The 24,076-nt window shown below is 30.1% G+C and overlaps 2 protein-coding genes across 4 annotated transcripts; one reads left to right on the top strand and one right to left on the bottom strand.

The window, feature by feature from the left end:
- The first annotated feature begins 233 nt into the window (after positions 1-233).
- On the top strand, positions 234-16,920 carry LOC119662256 (chromodomain-helicase-DNA-binding protein 1). 3 transcript variants are annotated; one of them, XM_038071844.1, is made up of 12 exons: positions 2,943-3,465; positions 3,923-4,046; positions 7,166-7,882; positions 8,255-8,361; positions 8,421-8,561; positions 8,701-9,808; positions 10,760-13,586; positions 13,656-14,091; positions 14,786-14,911; positions 14,972-15,097; positions 15,210-15,425; positions 15,476-16,920. In XM_038071844.1, the coding sequence occupies exons 2-12, from the start codon at positions 4,032-4,034 to the stop codon at positions 15,489-15,491; spliced, it is 5,835 nt and encodes a 1,944-aa protein (XP_037927772.1). In that variant the 5' UTR covers positions 2,943-3,465; positions 3,923-4,031; the 3' UTR covers positions 15,492-16,920. The 3 variants fall into 3 exon arrangements, with proteins under 3 accessions (XP_037927771.1, XP_037927772.1, XP_037927773.1); XM_038071843.1 differs by lacking the exons at positions 2,943-3,465; positions 3,923-4,046 and adding an exon at positions 234-322; XM_038071845.1 differs by lacking the exon at positions 3,923-4,046 and having other exon boundaries at positions 3,364-3,465.
- Positions 16,921-21,181: 4,261 nt separating this feature from the next.
- Positions 21,182-22,447, bottom strand: LOC119662076 (estradiol 17-beta-dehydrogenase 8). Its single transcript, XM_038071619.1, has 3 exons — positions 22,113-22,447; positions 21,914-22,033; positions 21,182-21,850 (listed from the first exon to the last, which is right to left on the bottom strand). The coding sequence occupies exons 1-3, from the start codon at positions 22,150-22,152 to the stop codon at positions 21,264-21,266; spliced, it is 747 nt and encodes a 248-aa protein (XP_037927547.1). The 5' UTR covers positions 22,153-22,447; the 3' UTR covers positions 21,182-21,263.
- Positions 22,448-24,076: the final 1,629 nt, after the last annotated feature.

Here is a 24,076-nt window from a genome sequence, read left to right as displayed (position 1 = left end):
TATTGTAAATTAATTTTAAAAACTTCAACAATTTTAAGACTGCTAAAAGTTATTGTCGACCCCAATTGTACAATTTTTATAACTTGTGCTAAAATTATAAATAATTTTTATTGCTTGTTCCATAAATAAATTTAAGAAATTTGATATTTTATTAGTAAAGTAAATTCATTAATTCAAATATCTGTAGAGAGTTAATTTCTATTTTGCCGATACTTCTTCTATATATATATGTTGTGTTAGCAAATGACATCAAGAGACAAGTTTTAATACCTGATTTTAGCATATTACTTCGACCATGCGTAAGGAGAAAAATCCAAACAAGGTAAATGCAAAAACGTAATTATTTACAATAAAATTGTTTGAAAGAACAATATTATCCAGTAGTTTATAAAATATGCAATATTTATAGTACTACATTACATATTTATAAAATGAAACATTTTTTGTTACATGAGCCCATTTTTGCATACATTACATTTTTAGCTGCCTGGTCTGCTCAAATATTATTAATAAAATACACAACAGCTGCTGTCAAAATAATTACCTAATGTCAAAAACGAATAATCTATTACAATTATGCATGTCATGGTATTTTTAATATATAAAAATAATAATGTATAAATATATTAATTTAATACTTATGCATACTTTTTAAAAGTATTTAGTATAAACTTAAATATTTATATATAATTTATTTTATATATATTTTAATATTTATATATTTTCATTAAATTTAATATAATTAATGAATTGGTAAATGGTTATTGCTTTATATGATGTATCAATTAAAACACTTTGTCACATGATAGTCTGGTCTTTGAGCACTATAAAATGCCATTATTATAAATATATGTATATTATTTATTACTTGAGTAAAAGTTTTAGCCAGCACTGCAAATTTTTATAATATATTTAAATTTCTTTACGTATTTTCCCTTAAATACAAACAAAAATTAACAAAACAACTTGAGAACTCAAAATATGATAAACTTTTCAGCTGTTTTTCAATTCATTTGATTTATTTTTTTATTGATAATTTTTTATTTGACAGTTTTTATCAATAATTTTATTATTGTTAATAATCGATTAAAGTTTTTATTATCCTGCTGGAATTGGCGAAGTTTATTTCGCTTTCCACATATTTAATCATTATCCCATATTATTTTTAGAAAATACTAATACACATTATCATAAACTAATACAATATGATATTACAACCTTCGAAAATATTATTTTTCGAATTCACATATGCTATTCTCAAGTATAGATAATCTAAGCATTATAATCGCAGAATATAATGGCGTATATACAAGGGAATGTCTCCGTATACACTCCTAGTGTGATTTACCGTACATGTTTATACCATTTTAGTTGATTAATTTTCTCAAAATTCGAAAATATGCGAAATCATTTCTCTAAAATGGAATGGCTTTTTTATAATTATCTTCTATTAAGATAATACTGGTTGTAAAAGAGAATTTAATTTTAAACCCAAGCAACAATTTTTTAAAAAATTATTAATAACAAAAAGCACTTTTTTAAGTAGGATACAATTTTTAATAATTTAATTTTATTTAATTTGCTCTTTTATTTGCCATTGTGTAAACAGTTAATTTTAATTGTACTAAAATCGTTAAATGATGGTCAATTTTTGTGAAATATAAATATATATCATTAAATAAAAAGAGTTAGTACTTGACGTTTGCTGTATATTATATGTGTTCAGTTTTACTTTAAAATGCTTCTTTAATACTAATTATCGTAATATTATTTGGTTAATACCATCATACTAATTTAATTAATAATTTAAACTTTCTTATATCGCCAATACCATATTTCCATTACGTCAAACGTTGTTTAATATTAGAAATCAGGTTGTAAATCCTTTGTATATTCAACTGTTTTTTATCAGGAACTCTTTTATGTATAAACCCCAAAATTTGGTTTTTGATAACATCTCTAAAATCATATTAAAACGTTGAAATAAGTTTAAAAGATTATAAATATAATATAGATAGAGCTGGCTGATCTAGACCACACATCGACCTAATAGATTTGCAGCAATACCAAATTTGAATTCTGAAGGGCAAAAATGACGCTATACATTACTTAAGACGTGTAGGTCATTAACGAATTTTAAGAGATATCATACCAATATCAGGGATAAAGATTACACCATCTACACTGCAAACTCCAATGAAGTTTAGTTTAAACGGTCAGAAACAGAGTTTTTTTGAGGCCCATATCCTTTGTTAAAAGGTTTAACTACTTGATGTTTTTGGTTCTTCTTTATATGCAAGCCCCATGTGTATAGGAAAATCTGTCTGTTACTTCCTTGTACTGGTATATAATTCTTGCAGATTATCATTGAGAAGATATTGAAATTATAACAGTCAATTTATAAGTCAACTTGTAAATATGAACAATTTTTTACCTTTTTTATATAAAATTTAAACAAATATTTGTTAATTAGATTTAGAAGTTATAAATGTTAATATTGTAAGAGATAAACTTTATTCAATAGAAATTTCTAAATAACTCAAACTTAATTTTGGAAAGTTATTGAGCTCTAGCACTGCAGTTATCAATGCAGTATATATGTATAACGTACAATGCTTTGACTCATAGCTTTTTTTGTACAATAAACTTACGCAACCAGCATGACAAATCTATTAAATATTATAATAAATAAAAATTTTAATGTTACTATATTTGTATTACATTTCGTTTGCAAATTTATACTATTTAAGAATTAGTTTGATAACCTTATCTTTGCGAATAATAATTTTAATAAATCAATCCACATACATATATTATTAAATATTAGTTTTTGCAAATATATTATGTAGCATCTAGTACAATACCATTGAACAACAATTTTAAATTCGATATCAAGTTCGAAATAATTGCGAATTCCAAAATGGCGCTGGCGAGCGTATCGCAATCAGTACACTACCAAAGCAAACAAGTATCAGTGGCTTTATTAATAAAAAATGCTACTACAAACAATAAACAAATATTTTTTGCTGTTTTTTTAGTGCTATGTGGGGTAACTTAGTGTTTCCCACTAAAGTTTTATATTTATACATAAAATGTTAGTTAATAAATTAATTAACGGATCGAACTCACATATTTCTGCTTGCAACGGAGACGAAGTGAAATTTTATACGCGAAACACAAAGCCATACGAATTCGAATTAAATATTTCGTGATTGGCAACACTTATTCGAAGACACAAGATGGCGACCATTCGTACTTCGACAAATGATTTCTGAATGGGCAATTGAAGTCAACGGGAAAAAAATTTGTGCTGCGTTGGAAATTTTTTTTTTACATATTTAATTCTAATATTTTTAAATGTAGTGCAAAATATAATAATATTTATAAAAATTTTAACTTATTTAAATAATTTCATAAACGTATTAAGCAAAATACGCTTTAATGTTTTAAGTAATTATGAATCAGGTGAGTGCGAAAAAATATAATAGACTTTTAGTAAAAATTGAAATTTGACCGCCTTCAAATGTAAATATTTTGCTAAATTTTATAAATTATACTTTTAAATATTTGCTTTTATTCGTGAAATAAAAATTTTTGGAAATCGCGCTATGGGTGTGGCAATAAAAATGGGATATTCTTGGAGATGCATTTAGAGACTGCCCAATAATAAACAATTGCATGTAAAATAATATAGGTGCTGTTAAAAAATTTAATTTTCCAAATAAATTATCACTTGTTTCAATATTTTTCAAACGCGAAACGATTCTTAAAGAATCTAGCTAGCTAGAGAACCAAGAATTTTGAATTTTTATTGGGGACCCATTTTAGCAATTTCTATTTGAAATTCAAAATCTAAACGTTTTTCAGAGTATTTCTTATCAAAAATGCTTTAAAATGATGTCCTTTTTGTTTATTTTTACAGTTTTTACAAAAATTTTAATGGTTACGTAATCCAAGTTTATACACCAAAAATTTCACTATAAGCTTTGAAACAGTCCAAGCTGGGATAATTGGAGTTTTGAAGTAGTTTAATGATGGCCCTTGAGGTAATTAGTACACATTATTTTAAAAATAACAAAATTTTAAAGTTAAATAAGTGATTCGTGTGATTTATGTATGAATTTTTGGGTTTTTTATAATTTTTACCGGAAAATCTCAGAATTTAGACCTTTTTCTATGATTTTCAATGGTTATTATGACCAGGATGAGCTTTCCTTTAAGGGAATGTGGTCTTCAAGATGTGTATGCAAGATTTTCCGTACAGTATTTAAAAGGATTGATAGTAACGAGAAATAATAGCTTTAAGTAAGAAAAATTCTGTATTTAGCTCCATTTCAGACGTTTCAGCATGTGCTGAAAGTTTCTGGAGAGGATTCATCTTATCAACATGCTAACGGTTTGTTGTAAGGAAAACATTATTTTATATAATTTGGAACCCAGTGCTCCAGAAGGACTAACTGTAAGCGTTTTTCAGCAAATGGTACATTTTAATGAGTTTTAAACGATTTTTATAACTTAGCATTAAGTCTTAGAACGATATATATATATATATACATATATATATATGTATATGTATATACGTAATGATTATTATTGAATCAGGATTTTACAACCTCTTGTATGTAAAGACTATTAATTGAAAGAAAGAGAATTATGTTCTAAAAACCACCGTGTAATAAACTAGTGGATTATATGGTGTTTAAGAATATATATTAGTAATTAAATGATATCTGTTACCTACACATGCATTTTGTAATCCTGGTTTTTACTTATTAATACTGATCGCTACGATCGTTAGCTAAGCTTAAAGCTATAAAAGTGCAGGGATTGAAAGGTTTTTAAAATGATGTACAAAGATTTACTTTTCGAGTATAGATATACATACCACTGTTGTAGCAGTTAGAGCAAGAGTTTTGACTTCCAATGACATTAAAACATATATTGTAATTTCTCAATAAACTGGTAATAAAAAGGACTGTAACATTTTACGTTAGCATCAGTGATATTCTTAACCATCTGGTCCGTGCTTATGTCAAAGATCATATGAAATGATCTTTTATTTCATGATGAAAACGAGGTTTAAGGGTTATCTTTATGTTAAGGTTTTTTTTTAAAAAAGATCTATATAAGCTATTTTTAACTGTTCAATATATAGAACGAATGAAAATCGCTGACCAGACTTGTTGTTGATCACAAATATCAGAAAGTGATTTAAAACTTTAAGACTGGAACACCTTTACCGATTTTTTTTTTTACAACAAAGGAAACGAAAGTACTGTGATCTTAAGCAGTCTTTTATATCAACAAATAACTCTTCAACAGAAAAGCTGTATGCGAATAGTACTAATATTAATTAAGAATATTATTTATTATTTCCGTATTGTACGGAGACGACTGCATTAAGTGTAATTTAACCTAACATAAGAGTGCAAATTAAGGTCCCTGATCTTTATAGATATAAGATCAGGACCCTTATATTACATGCAGCATTATGAGAAGTTAGATGAACATTAAAATATGAAAGATGGATAATCTTATTTTTTATACTGTGTAAATAATACAAACAATGATTACTGGACTATTCTTTTTGTTTGGTATATTTTTAACGGAGCAAAAGTATAGTACCAATCTCGATTAGAGAATATTATTTCTGTACTACACATACGTATCTCACTACTCTGGGTCGAATTATTAGGTATTAATCTGACCTTAGAGTAAAACAAGAAATTCTTGGTAATTATAATTAAAATATACACTCATCTGAAACTTAAACCTTAAGTTTAGGTTTATATAGAAATAAAATAAATTTATAACTGAGGTTAATAAAATTTATTTTGTAATAATTAAGAACTAAGTACACCGAAGTCCAAACCAGATTTTTATAAAAAAGGAAAATTTTATTAACTTTCTATAATATAGTCTAAAGAAGTGTTATCTTTCCGATTTCAGATATGGTTTATTCATTTTAAAAAAAATTTAATCGGTTACTTAAAATTATAAATGAATTCTCAACTATATTAGATTCACTTTTATATATGAACGTAAAGTACGAGAACAAATTTTTAGTTAATCTGATTACACTCCGCTTCAGAAAACAGTTGGACGGTTCGAAACATCTATGCAATATTTTTTTTTCTATTGTGATCGAATAAAAAACCATACATTAAATACAAATACAAGAAAAACAATATTAAATCGCTAAGTTTCTTTTTTTTCGACGGTGATATCTTATTACCTGTGGTTCTGGTTTTAAAATTGCTGTCTTGTGTTATAGTTTTTCTGTTTTTATTATTTTTTAATTGCACATTGCTAAGTGAAAGTTTCTACTCTTTTCAATATGAAGTTCCATGAGGGTTTTGAGATTGATTCCTCCTCACTTTTTTTTTTTTTGAATAATATTTTTTTTGTTTTTCATAACTTAGATTTTATAGAAGTCTCCATTATGATAGTTTTCGTTCGAAAGTAGGTGAAGTGCTTTTGATTGTTATCTACTAGTAGATAATAGATAACTATTATGAAATAGTATTTGTATTTCATAATCTCAAACAACAATATATAATATAGAAAAGCTATTGTCTCAATCTACTAAAAGAGTGCAATGGAACAACAACAGCAAAACCCAGCCAGTTCAATAATGGTTTAAAGAGAATGTACATATGGTTTTAAAACCCCGAACAGCAATATATAATATAAAAAACCTATTGTCCCAATCTACTAAAAGAGTGCAATGGAACAACAACAACAAAAGCCAGTTTCTTCTACAACTGTTTAAAGAGAATATACATATGCTTTTAAAATAATTTATTGGGAACTTTACGTTATATGTTTTAAATGATTATATCTAATTACGGAACAATTTCAAAATTTGCAATAATGATCTGTTCTCTGTTCTATTGAAATTAAAATCACCAAATAGTATTTTATATTATATATTCCTTTGTTTTGTTAAATTATTGTTACTAACGTTTGAGTTAATATGATTGTAACATTGTATTGTACAAATATATATGTTGTGCTTTTTTTAACGTTATTTGTAAATTGAAATATCTTGTTAAATTTAATATTTAAGATTATAAAATATTTTAAAATTTTGCAAAAACAATTCATATTAAATGAAATATTTTTAGTTTTATTTAATTTCGTTTTTAATATTATATAATTTTAGCTACAAGATGAGTCCATGCATAGCATTGGTTCGGAAGAGAATGAAATGCCGGATGCAAACGCTACTGACAGCAGTGGTAGTTCCTCTGGATCTGATAGTGACTCGGATACCTCATCATCTTCCTCTGATTCAAGTGATGAACATAGTTCGCCAGAACCACCTGAAGATAATGATCATTTTAAACAAATATATTCTCACCAGCAACAAAATATAGCAGCAGTTGCAACAACAAATAATGCAATAGACGGACTGCCACCATTAGCTGCTGTTGTGCATGACGACACAAAAACGAATGGTTTTTCAGAGGACAATGACAGTGACAGTGATTCCGACAGTAATACAGATACAAATGACGATGATGAAAGCCAAGAAAGATCAGTAGCTAATGGTGCTGATAGCTCTGTTACAAATGCCTTACATAATACAACGCATAGTTCAATTACATCCGCAACTGATATGAATTCATCAAATACTACAAATGATGATAGTGATAACGATGAGGAGTCAAATGAAGACAGCAATGAAGACAGTGATAATGAAGCACAAAAGGAAAGCAATAAAACAATACCACATGGAGTTGTAACAGCGCCATCAACGTCATCCTTATCAGTAAATGCAACAAAAGATGAGGAGGATGATGAAGATGAATCTGAATCAGCTGAAAGTGCACAATCTGCTTCTTCTGCAGAATCTCAGTCTCCCAGCTCTTCCTCAAGTGTAAGTTATTTTAACTTATTATATATTGTTATTATTTTTAATAAGTTGGGGGATTTCGCATTTGGACCTATCTTCATGGATTTTGAGTATTTCTCTGAATCCAATTTCCTCAATAAATGGAAATTTAAAATCGATCCTAATTTAAACGCATAGTTTTTCTTTATCGAATATAAGATACCCACGTAGGTACTCGTTTTATTTCTGCATCAGTGCTGGGATAGTTTAAAGTATTTTATAAACCACAAAATTTAATATATTTTAAACTTATGTTAACACATATTTAACGAAATATTTAAAAATTTGTTAAGTTACATATACATAATACATATATATATATTCATCTATTATTTTTGCAATATTTGGTTAATATAGGAAGACGATGAAGACGACTATCAACCTAAACGTACCAGAAGACAAATTAAGAAATCATCCCCCGAAAAATCTAAAAAACCGGCAAAGAAAAAGCGAAAAAAACAAAAGTAAAACAAGTTTAGTAAAAATATATTCTTACTTATATTAAATCGGTATAAATTAACAGTTGGGACTCCGAAGAAAGCGATCCAAGTGATGATAGTGATAGTTCTACACCTCAAAGACGAAAACCAACATCCAAGAGTAAACAACAAAAACGAAACAAAAAGAGCTTTTCAAGTGATGAAAGTGAAGAGGATAGTAAAAGGTGCGAGAAGTGTTGTACACAAAAAAATATTTTTGTAATTAAGAGCAAATGGTTAAAACTATAGTTTTAATATAAATATATATATATATGTATATATATATAAATATGAATTATAATTTGCTTTTTCTCTTTCATACAGATTTGGAACACGGCGTAATGCTGCAACTGTTAGCTATAAGGAGGCATCTGAGGATGAAAAAACAGATTCTGAGGATTTACTTGAAGTTGAATATGATGAAAGTCAAGCAGCAGCTGCTGAAGAGGAAGAAAAATGTGAAACCATTGAACGGATATTAGCTAAACGGCAGGGTAAAAAAGGTTGTACGGGAGGCCAAACAACTATTTATGCAATAGAAGAGCACGGTGATCCAAATGAAGGTGTTGATGAAAATGATTTGGAGAATACAGAAGTACAATATTTAATTAAATGGAAAGGATGGTCGTATATTCATAATACGTGGGAGTCTAAAATATCGTTACGCGAACAAAAAGTTAAAGGCATGAAGAAATTAGATAATTTTATTAAAAAAGAACAGGACATCGAATATTGGCGTCGTACTGCTGGACCAGAAGACATTGATTATTTTGAATGTCAAATGGAATTACAAAATGATCTCCTAAAATCATATAACAACGTTGATCGTATAATAGCGAGAAATGACAAGTCGGACGGTACATGTGAATACCTTTGCAAATGGCAATCACTGCCCTATTCAGAGGCTACATGGGAAGATGTGGGCCTTGTCATGCGAAAATGGAAACGATGTGTTGATCAATTCGATGATCGAGAACATTCTAAATGTACACCATCTCGACATTGCAAAGTCTTGCAGCGACGACCAAAATTCTATAAAATCAAAGGACAACCTGATTTTCTTTGTGAAGGCCTGACATTGAGAGACTATCAAATGGATGGTTTAAATTGGTTGTTGCATTCATGGTGTAAAGAGAATTCTGTCATTTTAGCTGATGAAATGGGTTTAGGAAAAACTATTCAAACAATTTGCTTTCTTTATTCACTTTTTAAAGTGCATAATTTATATGGTCCTTTTCTTTGTGTTGTACCGCTAAGTACGATGACAGCATGGCAACGTGAATTTGATTTATGGGCGCCAGACTTGAATGTTGTTACATATTTAGGTGATGTTAAATCTCGGGAAATGATACGCCAATATGAATGGCAATTCAATGGCTCTAAAAGACTGAAATTTAATTGCATTCTCACAACTTACGAAATTGTGCTTAAGGTTAGTTATTAGCTTATACTAAACTATACATTTATTTTATTTTATTTTATTTTATTTTATTTTATTTTATTTATTGTTATTTATTTCAATTAGTTCTAGTTAACAATTTTCCTTAATAACCATTAACCAAATTTAATCTGATAGTGACATGTATACATATATATACATCTTATCATGCTGAGTAGTGCGATATGGATGTTGTACTTTAATTATTATCTAGCTTTTTAAGAAGTAAATTATAAGAGTACAAATTTGGTTTTTCTAGAAATGTCGAATTAAATATAATTTTTTTATTGTTCGACAAGTTCATATCCCTTTATTCAGACCCATTAATGAGTATGTAATGTTTTTTATATCCTATTTTTAAAATTTTGCCTCAAACTACAGAAATATTTAATATTTAATGTTGTAGTTTCTTGCTGCACTCGTCAGTTGTGTACAGTAACACAGTTGATGTTTAATATACAGTTTTTATTTAATGTTAGTAAGTAACTAGCTCCTTTCTGGATAAACTGTTATTCTGAAAAACCTTAAGGTCTTGGTATAAGTAATTAAAATGACAATATAACATATATATATATATATATATATATATTACATATATATTTATGTTGGAACTAATACTTTTCTGCGTAAGTATGTAACATAAATTAGATTATTGAGGGGCACAAATGTTTTAATTGACATCATTGCTCGATTTCTACATATTTTATCTTCAAAATTGTGATATCAGCATACAATTTTACGATACAACATATTTATTACAAATCTAATGTATAAATAATGCGTAGTGTCCCACCTTTTTAGTTATTCACCTTTTAGTTATTTATTTTATATATTATAGATTGTTACGTTGCTTTTAAATACATTTTAGTTAACAGTTTTATCGAATTCAATGTGTTCTATATTTATTTATTTATTTCTTTATATTTTTTTTTTATATCGTATTAGGATAAATTATTTCTTGGCACATCGCAGTGGGCAGCGCTATTAGTTGATGAGGCACATCGTTTAAAAAATGATGATTCATTACTTTATAAGTCTCTAAAAGAATTCGATACAAATCACAGACTGCTCATTACCGGTACGCCACTACAAAATTCTCTAAAAGAACTTTGGGCTCTACTTCATTTTATTATGCCTGATAAGTTTGTGACATGGGAAGATTTTGAGGTGGAGCACGGAAACGCAGCGGATAAAGGCTATACTAAATTGCATCAACAGTTAGAGCCTTATATCTTGCGACGAGTAAAAAAAGATGTGGAGAAATCGTTACCTGCCAAAGTAGAGCAAATATTGCGTGTGGAAATGACGTCCGTGCAAAAGCAATATTATAAATGGATTTTAACAAAAAATTTCGATGCATTGCGTAAGGGTACAAAGGGATCAACATCAACTTTTTTGAACATCGTTATTGAATTAAAAAAATGCTGTAATCATGCAGCACTTATACGTCCAACGGAATTTGATCTATTAGGTATGCAACAAGATGAGGCTTTACAAACTTTACTTAAGGGCTCAGGAAAACTAGTGTTACTTGATAAACTTTTATGCAGACTAAAGGAAACAGGACATCGTGTCTTGATTTTTTCGCAAATGGTGCGTATGCTTGATATTTTAGCGGATTACTTGCAAAAAAGACACTTTCCATTTCAACGTTTGGATGGTAGTATAAAAGGTGAAATGCGAAGACAGGCTTTGGATCATTTTAATGCGGAAGGTAGTCAAGATTTTTGCTTTCTATTGTCAACGCGTGCTGGTGGCTTGGGTATCAATTTAGCGACCGCCGATACGGTTATCATTTTTGATTCAGATTGGAATCCACAGAACGATTTGCAAGCTCAAGCGAGAGCACATCGTATCGGTCAAAAAAATCAGGTTAATATATATCGGTTAGTGACAGCACGTTCAGTCGAAGAACAAATAGTTGAGCGTGCGAAACAGAAAATGGTGTTGGATCATTTAGTTATACAACGTATGGATACCACTGGTCGTACCGTTTTAGATAAAAGTGGAGGTGGTTCATCTAACACGACACCATTTAATAAAGATGATTTATCTGCAATTTTAAAATTCGGTGCTGAAGAATTGTTTAAGGATGAACAAGAAAATGATGACGAACTAGTGTGCGATATCGATGAAATACTACGTCGTGCGGAAACAAGAAACGAAGACCCTGAAATGCCTGGCGATGATCTTCTTTCAGCATTTAAGGTTGCAAGTATTGTTGCATTTGAAGAAGATCCTGGTGACACAACAAAAGACAATGAAACAGCTGGTGCTGAAGAAGAAGACACAAAAGATTGGGATGATATTATACCTGAAAACTTTCGCAAAATTGTTGAAAATCAGGAGCGTGCCAAAGAAATGGAAGATTTATACTTACCTCCACGTAGAAAAACTGCAACAACAAGTCAATCAACTAAAGGTGCAAAGAAAGCCCAACAACAACCTGATTCAGGTGCTGACTCTGATTATGAAATTGGATCTGATGGAAGTGGAGATGATGGTCGACCGAAAAAACGTGGTCGACCTGCCATGAAAGAGAAAATAAATGGCTTTACTGATGGTGAAATCAGACGTTTCATTAAATCGTATAAAAAGTTCCCTGCACCGTTAATGCGTTTAGAAGCCATTGCCTGTGATGCTGAGTTGCAAGAAAAGCCTTTATCAGAATTAAAAAGAATTGGTGAAATGTTGCATGCACGATGTGTACAATTTCTTGAAGAGCACAAAGAGGAAGCTATTGCTACTCCAAAAACCGGTAATGTTGATGAAAAGAAACAGAGACGAAGCCGTGCGACGTTTTCAATTAAGCTTGGTGGAGTTTCTTTCAATGCAAAAACATTATTATCCTGCGAAGAAGAACTTACTCCTTTAAACGAAATAATGCCAAGTGCAGCAAATGACCGACTTAATTGGTCTTTAAATATAAAAACACGTCCTGCGAATTTCGATATAGACTGGGGAGTTGACGAAGATTCAAAACTACTTTGCGGTATATACCAATACGGTATAGGTTCTTGGGAACAAATGAAAATTGACCCGACGTTACACCTTACAGAAAAAATACTCTTTAACGACGATCGCAAACCTCAAGCTAAGCATTTACAATCTCGGGCAGAATATTTATTAAAAATTATTAAAAAGAACGTTGAACTCAAAAAAGGAACACCAAGAAAAACACGTAAACCTCGTAAAGCTAAAGAGAAAGCTACTGTCACAACACCTCCAACACCAGAAAGTAAACCGAAAACTGTATCTGAATCACATGGTGATGAAAACTCACAACCTGCCGATGTAGAACGAGCTGATCGTAAAACGAGAAATCGTGACACTTTGCCGAAGCCCGATATGGAGCACGATCCTATATCAAATGATGCAGATACATCTGTAAAGAAAAAATCCAAACGAAGCAGCGCTGCCAAAGAAACTAATACTGATAAACACAAGAAACCGAAGAAAATAAGTACTTCGGATACAACAAATAAACCAATGCATTTTACAGCGAATAACGAACCACGAGCGCTGGAAGTCTTGGGAGACTTAGATCCAAATATATTTAATGAATGTAAGGAGAAAATGCGACCTGTGAAAAAGGCTTTAAAAGCATTAGATAAGCCCGATTCTACATTATCAAATCAAGAGCAAGTAAAACATACCCGCGAATGTTTGCTTTCAATCGGTAAACAAATTGACAACTGTCTATTAGCTTATAAAGATCCTGAGAAGAAAGAATGGCGGAGTAATTTATGGTACTTCGTTTCAAAGTTCACTGGTAAGTGCAATAAAACAATATTCAGAGGCAAATAAATGACTTTTTATAATATTATTTGTTTATTTTTAGAATTCGATGCAAAAAAGCTATTTAAGCTTTATAAGCATACATTGAAATTAAGTGAAGAATCAGGTTCAGGTTCAGGTTCCTTAAAAGCAAATTCCAAAGTAGTTCCACAGACTCCAGTAAAAAAAGTAAAAAGCGAAAGAAAAGTGCAAGAAAACGGTTTAGTAACAACAGAAAAAGATAAAATTGTAAAGAAAAAGAAAAAAGAGAAAGATAGAGAAAAGGATAAACATAATAGATTAGATCATGAAAGAGAAAGAACTAGAGAGAAAACTGAAAGATATAGTGGATATGACAAAGCAAAGCAGAACGTAATGGCCGAATCACCAACAAAGCGAAAGCGTGAAGAGACTGATGTAGGTGGCGGGAATGCAAGTGGCAGCATGATTGGCTCTGAACAAAAATCATCGTACAAACGTGTAAATATGGATAATAATAGGTACGTTAGCAAATGGAAGTTATCAATGAAACAATTTCGCAAATGTTGCATTTAATAGTGTTTGGTTACAAATAGTGATGAGCATTATTTCGAATAAGTTTCCATTACGAGAAAATATCGGAAATATATCAATTTAAGTTTCCAAATTGAGATATTGTTTGGAAATGAATTTCTATTACACCTTATAAAACACTTTGCAAACTAAATACAAGGCAACTGTTCGTAATATTTGCATTAAAGATTATCAAAAAAATATAATTTATATATATTTTATTTGGTTAAACATAAAATTTATATACTATTTTGCACGGTGGATGTGTAAAGTATATTTAGATATGTTACTTAAATTTGATATTTAGCTATCAAATTGCCAAAGGAATACTTTTGCTTGCTAACCAGATTGGTTACTATTTGAATATACCTGTTATATGGCAGTTACAAGGGTTTGACCAGATCGATACACATTTAGCTATAGCTGCCATATAAACTGGTAATTTAATTAGCTCTCGGTATATTTAAAATACTACTCATATTATGCTTCCAAATTTTTAAAATTTTGTTTCATATAACAACCATATAAGATAAATACATACAAAATGGGCGCTGTTACTAGCGAGAGATTAATTTAAAATTTTAAGAACAAATGATGAATTACGGAATTTTATTGTTAAATTTATTATATTCCGTTCTATAGAAATCGTGATCGAAATGGTAGTTATGCAGCAGGCGCGGGTGATAGACGTGGTGAAAATCGTGAGGATGGTCGTAATATGTCTGCCTTTGCTGATGGAAGCGACCGTTGGGGACATGGACGTTACCGGTAAGCAGTTTTACTTTTTATTGATAGACATTTTATAAAATCGACTTTTATTCGTTTTAGCGGTTATGGTGGTGGATCCTCCGATTATAAACGCGATCGTTACGACAATTACAATAATCGTGCCAGTAGCGGATCTAACTTTCACCGCGATCGCGATAGAGACCGGCGACCACCAGATAAACGAAGGTAAATTGCCTTTTTGCTTTAGCTGTGAAAATTTTAATTTTAATTTTAAAAATCATAAAAAAATCCAAAATTTTTTAATATAACTATAATATATTTATTTATATCATTACAGATATGCGCAAGGCATTCCGCCTCCAATGGGTTATCCCAGCCATTATATGCCTCCAGGTTACTATATGACCAACGGTATGTTACCGCCAAGTCCTGCATTACCACACGGAGGATATCGAGACCAACGTTATCCTCACTCTGCCGATTGGGTACCGCCAAGAGATAATCGTATGGACTATGCTAATGAGTATAGAAGAGATTATGATCGACGCCAAACGTAATTTAGTCTTACCACTTAATTTTTTCATTACTAATTAGTGATTTTAGTTCTTTTTGGTTCTGATCAAAATATGAATGGTTTGCGTGCAAACATAATATGAAGTAAGGGGAGAATATGATATATAACAAGCAAGGCAAAACACAAAAATCAATAACCATAAAGTTCAATCAAGAATTATCTATTTACTACATACAAATACGTACATTTTAATCTTCTATTTATTAAATAATTCCAACGTGAACTTTAATATAAGCGAAATTCATATAACTCCGATCATATGAATAAATATTATAGGCCCCATTAAATATACAAGCAGCATACACAAAATTTTTTACTTATTGTAACTTCAATACTTGATTTAAATTTATTAAGTACCAGATACATTATTTTTTAGTAGTTAACTACAATTATTTAAATAAAAATAACGAATATGTTCTTAGGCATGATGCCAATTAAAACCAAACTCAATAATGTATAATTCTATTATATACATATATTTAATAAATTTATGAGGTCGTACAATATATACGTATATATTATGATTCACTTATTAATCAAAAAAAAAAACACAACGACGTACTTCGTGAACAAATATCCGACCAATCTAGGTACTTTGATTATACGTGTACAAGCATAATGACCCGCATAAATGACAACCACAATGGTATCTAAATTTCCATAGAGTTTAAGTGGTTACTGAGTGTGGTTTTTCATTTGGTGGCTGAATCTTCAGTCACCTGCGCGGGACATAAGTCAAAAAAATTTATAGATATTTATATGCCATACTTTGATTTGACTCAAACTGCTTAACAAAGCAAATAAGCAGTTCTGAATACAAACGTAATGCTATCACAAACTGCTCGTATGTAATATGGAGCCTATAAGGGTTTTCGTGATTTTGCTGCCTGCCTGAGAGTGTTGAACCGTTAAAAGTATTTGAATTATTTAATTGCAGTTAACCTGAATTTTATTGAATTTAAAGGTGTTGTAACACATTAATTATCTCCAAAACAATTTTTTTTCATTGAAATAATTTCCAAATCAATCATTATCATAATCAATCAAATCAAATTAAGAACCAAATTTCTGTATATGAATATGAAGTTGAAGAAGAGAAATATTTTTTTATTGAAATGAAAACTATTTATATTTTATAAATTGAAATCATTTAAAACATAAACTTTATATTTGTTCGATAATCTTGAAAATGTCCACTTTAACGGATTTGTGTCGTGTAATATGATAAAGTGATTATATTATATATATATATATATTATATATATGTATATATATTACACGATAAGGTTGCAAACAGTCTACGACAAATATATCGTTTATGAGAAATCCCATATAATACTGCCTACGGATATGCGTATATAAATAAAAAAAATAGCAAACTATGAAACTCGTTAAACGCGGGTAATGCGCATTTACCATTGCAACAAAAAAATTAAAAAAATTAAAACAAAGCAAATACACACATGAATTCACTTAATTATATTTAAAATTGTATTTTAAAATTAATTAACTTGTAATTTAAAACTAAATTAAGCTTTTTGTATGTATAAAAGTAAATTTTAAATTAAGCTATATCAATATCAATTTATATTAATATTAAGCATATTTTTATTATATTTATATGTATATTATACATATGCATGTTTATGTATGTATATATATATAAATATATATTTATTTAAAAGAAAGCAAGAATATAAGAAGATATTTTGTAAAGTAAGCAGAATGTATATATAACACATGTAGAAGATATTCATTATTTAATGTATTTAGTTTTAGTTATACATGTACAATTTTTATTTATAATTTATATATAAATATATTACTTTATATACACCACATTTATATAAAATATTAACGATTTTAGTTATATAAATTAGCTATAATTTTTATTTCTATTGTGATTGTATATTTCAATTTATTTTTAATTAAAAACGGAGGAATAACTTATTCATTAAAAAAAATCAATAAAGCTATAAATATATTATATAAAAAGTGAAGTAAATGTTTATTATTAAATTAAAACAAAATAAGTTATAAACTTAAGCAGAATGGACAGATTTCTACGGTCTTAAAGTTAGCTTATTTGATTAAAGATTGCTGTATTATAAACATTGGTATTATGTTAGTACCTTGAAGATAACCATAGACTGTAGTTGAAATATTAGTGACAATAACATATAATTTTTATAATAATAATTTATAAAGTTATGTAAAAATTTACCAATTAATCTGTTCAAAAAAATATAAATGAAATTTGATCATTAAAACAATTCATAAAGATTACCGCATTAAAAGTCGGAATTGCATCCAACGACGATGCTTAACTATTAATATCCAAACATTTTGCGGAGACGGGAAGATTCTTTGTAACATACAATATTTTGGGTACAATGGGAGAAGAAGTCCCATTCAATACGCGTTGTATGATCACTTTAGGTAAGTATATGCGTAATGTACATGATTACTTTGATGGATTTTATAATGCGTTAAAACTGTTGTGGTTAAAACGAAAGATTGGGTGCATGAGGACTTCGTGATGATTATGGGAAAATTTTTTTTTTTTTTTTTTAAATTTATTTTCTTATATTGCGATCTGTCAAATCGGAATAGACAATAAACAATATTTAAAAGTGACTATATACTTAAAATTTTTGTGAGCTTGAAGGGACTGTGCTCAATAGTACATCCGTCTGTTGGAGTCGGACTTATTAAAGTTCCAGTGGCGTTTCTTTGCGGAGGTGTGTGAACGTTCTTCCTTCTGCTATCATTCTGCTCATAAAGTGGTTGGGATGATGTAACATACGTTTTTTGTGCTTACTGGAATGTTGAGATCGCAATGTATACATTCACTTTTTATATATCTAGGAGCATTTAAGATTAATCTAAGGGTTTTTGATTGAAAACGTTGGATAACCTCAATATTTGAAGATGCAGCAGTTACCCAGAGTTCAATGCCATATATCCAGATTGGTTTGAGTATAGCTTTGTAGATAAGAAGTTTATTTTCGACTGAGAGCTTTGAACTTTTGTTCAGTATCCAATAGAGCTCCCGCAGTCTGATGACAAGCGCTTTTCTTTTTGTATAAATATGCTGCTTCCAAGTTAGTTTCGTGTCAAAGTGTATTCGTAAATATTTCGCTTGGGTAGATTGAGGGATTAACACATCGTTAAGGCGTACCGGTGGGCAATTTTTCCTTCTCAGTGTAAAGGTTATTTGTGAAGACTTAGACTCATTTGCTTATGGGAGAAATAAACAGGTTTGTGTTTTAAATAAATTTAGCTTTTTAAATGCCATAACATATAAGTTGGAATTGAAAACAATAACCTTAGAAATGAAAGTAATACTTAAAACATTCGTAGACAAGTATATACCTACATCATACGTAGTTATAACGGGGCAAAGCATGAATAAGTTGAGTGGTTCAAATATATATAAAAAAATCCTTCAATAGACAATAACTTTACATATCTAAAGTATGTGTTGCACTTTTATATCTAATTGAAAAAAATATATATAAAATAAAACTATATCAAAAGTGCAACATAAATATTAAATATATTTTTAACCTTGAACTGACTTATAGCTCGATAATATACCATATTTTGCTCGAATTAGCTTATTTCAATGCTTGTAGAAGTGCGAAAAAAACATTATTGAGAGAGATTTTATGACACGTTGGCTCTATCAATGTACATTAGATCAGTATCAGATCAAGATCTTTGAAGTTCTTTTAAGTAGTGCAAAATTGTTTACCATAAATTGTACAACACAACATTTTGCAAGTGCAACTATAAGATCCATGGCATCGCCACAATGAATATTAGAAAAAAGTATATAAAGAGGTATAATAATTTATTTTCACAAATATGGAATGATAGTAGTCTTTCTTGAGTACAACACAAAATTATAAGTAATATATAAATTATTAGCATTAAAAATAAAGCTGAGGCCTGACCATTGCAGCTTAAAAAAAATTGATGTTGAAAAACTAAATCTATATTTAAACCGTCTACAGTCCTGTTTAGAAATGGGCGGAATTTATTGGTGAGGGTATTTTCAGTCTTTCTAATTAGTGCTAAATCTGCAAAAGACATAGAAATGTTTAAGCTCCTATTACTACTTGATCGTATAGTATAGAGTATGGAGTAGTTATATGTATGTATAAATTCTTTATAATATATTTGATGTTTAAGGAAGTGAGACTGACTGCTCATACAATGTTAATACAACCATGGAATTCTAGATATATAGAAAAATTTAGTTCTACAAATTAATGTACTAGTTTCAATGAAATATATAGTTTAATAATAATGTTATATGTTTGTGGAAAAGCTTCGGAATAGTTTTACCGGCGAGACTTGTTGTAGAACCCTGAACTGAACTGATAATAATCCTTTTTTATTAATTCTATTACAAAAGTTCGAAGATTGTTGCAGAAGCTGATGCAGAAGGAATAAAAGACTATCAGATTTAAGTTTTTTGATCAGTTGAGAAATTTGTTCAACGAGGTATAATGTTGTAGAAATCCTACTGGGGTCATGTCAATATAGGAAATCGAGAACCACTCTAACCCACCTGTCTTAGTACCTATTTTGCAAATTTTATAATAAAAAAGTTGCTGGAAAAAAATTTTATTTTTGTAAAACATGAAGTTCTTAAATTATATACTAACTGCTTTAAAGTTCAACAATTTCTTTTATATACCACGCTAGAATATTGAATATCCCGTTAAACCTATCACAGTTGTGGAGAGTACGATAAAAGTGCCTTACATCTGCTTTGTTATTTTCCAGCATATGCGATTAACTATATTTGGGACTGTCTTTATCGAGGATCAACGATATGCAGAAATCTGTATGCAATTTGGCCACGTTCTGATAAAAGAATATCCAAAATTCCAATTAAGATGCCCCGTAGAGATATTAGTCTTTTGGTTGGCTTACTTATAGGCCATTGTAAACTAGGGAACCATGCTAGAGGATTAAATTTTCCTTTCAATCAAACCTGTCACAGCTGTGGGGAAGATGATGACAATGCCTCTCATCTACTGTTTTTGCCCAGCTCATGCACGACGGCGATTTAACACTTTAGGAGCCCCCTTCTTGAGAATCGATCTTTTACGAGACCTGACATTGAACAGTATTTTAGGCTTCGCCTAAAATTCTAGGTTGTTTTAAACCCTGAGTTATTCTTATATATACGCTAATTGGGCCAATAGGCCTAAGTGGATCGTCGGTATAACCTACCTACCTATCAAGGATCTTAACCAGTTTCATGACCTTCTTTTTAAGAGCATCTTTGGCTTTGCCGAAGGTCTAAAGTGGTTTTTAAGTTTTAAGCTATTATACAGTAACACAATGGGCTGATAGCCCTAAGTGCATCCTTAGGATCGCCAGTATAACCATAACTATACAGCTTATTTAGAAAGATTGGACTTATCTTTACCCATGAAAAAGTTGTTCGATTTATGTGATTTGAAAATATTTCCAGGTTACCTACAAGCATAGATTCCGCAGTTTATGGATTTTTTTGCGAACAGTTAAGTTTATATTTGTAATAAATATAAAAACTACTACTTAATATAGATGAATTCTGTATATAACCGGCTAACTCAAAAAAAAAACACTAATTTAGCTTTTTATAAATTACCTTTTTGCACAGTTACTCAAATTTGAAAATAATTGCACAATAAAAACACTTAAGCCAATTGGTATCATAGAGAAAATTTTAATGATTTTTCACAGGTTTCCGACAACTAGTTTTATTAAAAAATAAATGCAACATTTTTAAAATTTTTACAATATTTCACTTTATCACTTTAGGCCGCCAGTTACTTCGATTGCTGCGCCATTGATATAGGAAGCCTTTTCAGAGGCGAGAAATGCTATGACTTCAGCGATTTCTTCGGGCTTACCTAAACGACCCAAAGGACATCGTACTTTAACTTGCTCTTTGATTTTCTCTGGTACAACAGCAACCATTGGTGTGTTTATATAACCAGGTAATATAGCATTGACACGTATGCCAAATTTACCAAATTCTTTAGAGGCGACCTCTGTAAATGATATAACGCCCGATTTTGTGGCAGCATAATTTGCTTGCCCAATATTATTCATTTTAGCCACAATGCTGGAAAGATTGATTATGCTACCGCCTTTTGAATCGTTTGCAATCATAGCCTTGGCAAACTGTTGCGTTATCAAAAACGTACCCTTCAAATTGACACTGTAAACGTCATCGTAATCCCGTTCAGGCATTTTCAGTAAATAGCCATCACGTGTTATGCCCGCTGAGTTGACTACGATTGTCGGTGCTTTTTGAAATTTTGAAACAATGCTCTGAACTGTCTTGTTGACGCTTTCATATGAGGATACATCAATTTCAGCGGCTGAGGCAACGTCTAGTTATGAATTAAATTATGAATTAAAATTTGCATGCCATGTCAAGGTACTATAAATCTCACCTGTGCCAATTTCATTTGCGGTTTCTTCTGCTGCTTTTAAATTACGATCCGCAGCTATCACTTTTGCGCCATCTCTAGCCAGTACTCGACAAGTGGCACGACCAATGCCTGAGCCAGCACCTGAGTGTAATAAATAGAATTTTTATGTTAATTGTGTGTGCAGTACTTAATTAATTATAGTACTAATTAAGATATATACCTGTTACAATAGCTAGTTTACCAAAGAGCGGACCCGACATAATTAATTAAATTAATAAAATACGATCACTTTATTTATATTATGTAATAAAAAAAAACTAGATACTATGCCCTAAACATACAGAAACCAACAAACTCAACAACATAAACGTATGCACAAGAGATCATCGTAATTAGTTATCTACGTTGAAGCGAGTGGGGAGGGACTTGTTTCAATCACACTTTGAAGCTATCAGCTGGTTCACATTATCTCTCACGCCATTTTTTTGTTAGCGCGAGGCAGTCAACATAAAGAGAATAAAAAATAAATACTTTCTCACAAAAAGGCAAAATTTTATGAAATGTACACATATCTATATACATACGTCCAAATGAAGGTCATGTAGAAAGTAAAATAAAACCAAAGAAAATTGTCACTGATAACACAAAACACTCGAGTCTCCTACACACAATAGATTAGATTTACATGAAACGATTTTTATTTTGACATTGTGTCAATTTGAGTGTTATTTAAAATTTTAAGGCCGATCACAGTTTTGACGGATTTCGATGAAATTGGATATTCTGAGTATATAATTTAGGGCTCTAAATTGCAAATTTTGACTTTATGCATATAAGAACTGGACAAGCCATCTTACGGCGATTAATGTATAAAATTCTTATATTTATTTATTATAAAAACCACAATTGATAAGTAGATACGCCATCTGACGGAATTTTAAGTACGTAGTGAAAAAAGTTACTTAGGACGTGTGCGAGTTAGGCTAAGTTGATGCTAAACCAAATGGGAGATTTTTTGGGATTTTTTGCACTGCACACATTTTGCCATTTATCAACACGTATCGACACATCAATACATTATCGACACAACTTAGAATTTCCCTCATTTAGAACGCAACTTAGGACGTGTGCGAGTTAGGCTAAGTTGCGTTCTAAATGAGGGAAATTCTAAGATGAGCCGATAATGTAGTTATGTGTCGATACGTGTTGATAAATGGCTAAATGTGTGCAGTGCAAAAAATCCCAAAAAATCTTCCATTTGGTTTAGCATCAACTTAGCCTAACTCGCACACGACCTTAGCCTAACTCGCACACGACCTTAGAAAAGCTAATTTTATTGCATTTCATTGTCCCATCGTTTCGACTAAGAAATTGTATTCGTGCTAATTTTATTTAATCGAAATGTAACCAACCTACCAACAATAATAGAATAATAATAAAAGTAAAGATTTCTCTTGTTTGTTCGTACACAAAATCCCATCAAACAATAATGACTGAAATTACATTTGCGCGACAAACGTGCGACCTGAACCTATTTGTGTTGTCTTTCATTTAAATATTTAAGCATCAACTGTTATATTTTTTGCTACAAAACACTGCTTAATTATTACAATCATTCATAAATTCTACATTACCTTAAATTCTTTAGTCGTTAAAAAATTTTGACAATTTAAGACGGTATTTTATTATTGGATATAAGTAGGAAATATTCCAGAACTATTCCAATTTCTTAGGCAGTCCTGTTTTGCAATAGATTTCAGTAAAATCAGGTGTGGTGTGGTTTAAAGTAAACTTTTTTCATTGATTATAATAAAAAAAAACACACGCCATCTAACGTCAATTTTTGCATTGATTATACAAGCAAATAGTAATAATAAGTAGATGCTCCATCTCTTGTTGGCAATGTTCATGTGAAAATTTTAAACTTTAAAGACCGATATCTTAAAATTATATTATATGGCGTTTACATTGGCCGAAAATGGATCATTTTGTATGCTGCGTGAAGGTTTAATATACCTTCAAACCTTAAAATATATACTGAAAACATATTTTTTAACTTCGATTTCTTTTCGGGAAGTAGAAGTTATAAAAAGAGGTGCGTCGGTGTCAATAAAATCCAACCACCAAACATTTGTTTACTTTTTTTGTAAATATGTCAAAAATAGCTTTCTCAAACTGTCAAAA

This window comes from Teleopsis dalmanni, chromosome X (genome assembly GCF_002237135.1).
Source record: "Teleopsis dalmanni isolate 2A chromosome X, ASM223713v2, whole genome shotgun sequence".
In the NCBI taxonomy this organism is placed as follows: domain Eukaryota; kingdom Metazoa; phylum Arthropoda; class Insecta; order Diptera; family Diopsidae; genus Teleopsis; species Teleopsis dalmanni.
The sequence above is the reverse complement of the archived record's forward strand: the minus strand, read 5'-3'. Positions and strand labels throughout refer to the sequence as shown.

Bases quoted from the DNA above. Each gene is read 5' to 3' on its own strand.
- LOC119662256 (XM_038071843.1), top strand. From the start codon at position 296: ATGCGTAAGGAGAAAAATCCAAACAAG. The intron at 8,562-8,700 runs GTGCGAGAAGTG...TCTTTCATACAG, and splicing joins AGTGAAGAGGATAGTAAAAG to ATTTGGAACACGGCGTAATG. The intron at 14,912-14,971 runs GTAAGCAGTTTT...TATTCGTTTTAG, and splicing joins TGGGGACATGGACGTTACCG to CGGTTATGGTGGTGGATCCT.
- LOC119662076 (XM_038071619.1), bottom strand. From the start codon at position 22,152: ATGTCGGGTCCGCTCTTTGGTAAACTAGCTATTGTAACAG. The intron at 22,034-22,112 runs GTATATATCTTA...TATTACACTCAG, and splicing joins TAAACTAGCTATTGTAACAG to GTGCTGGCTCAGGCATTGGT. The intron at 21,851-21,913 runs GTGAGATTTATA...ATTCATAACTAG, and splicing joins CGCAAATGAAATTGGCACAG to ACGTTGCCTCAGCCGCTGAA.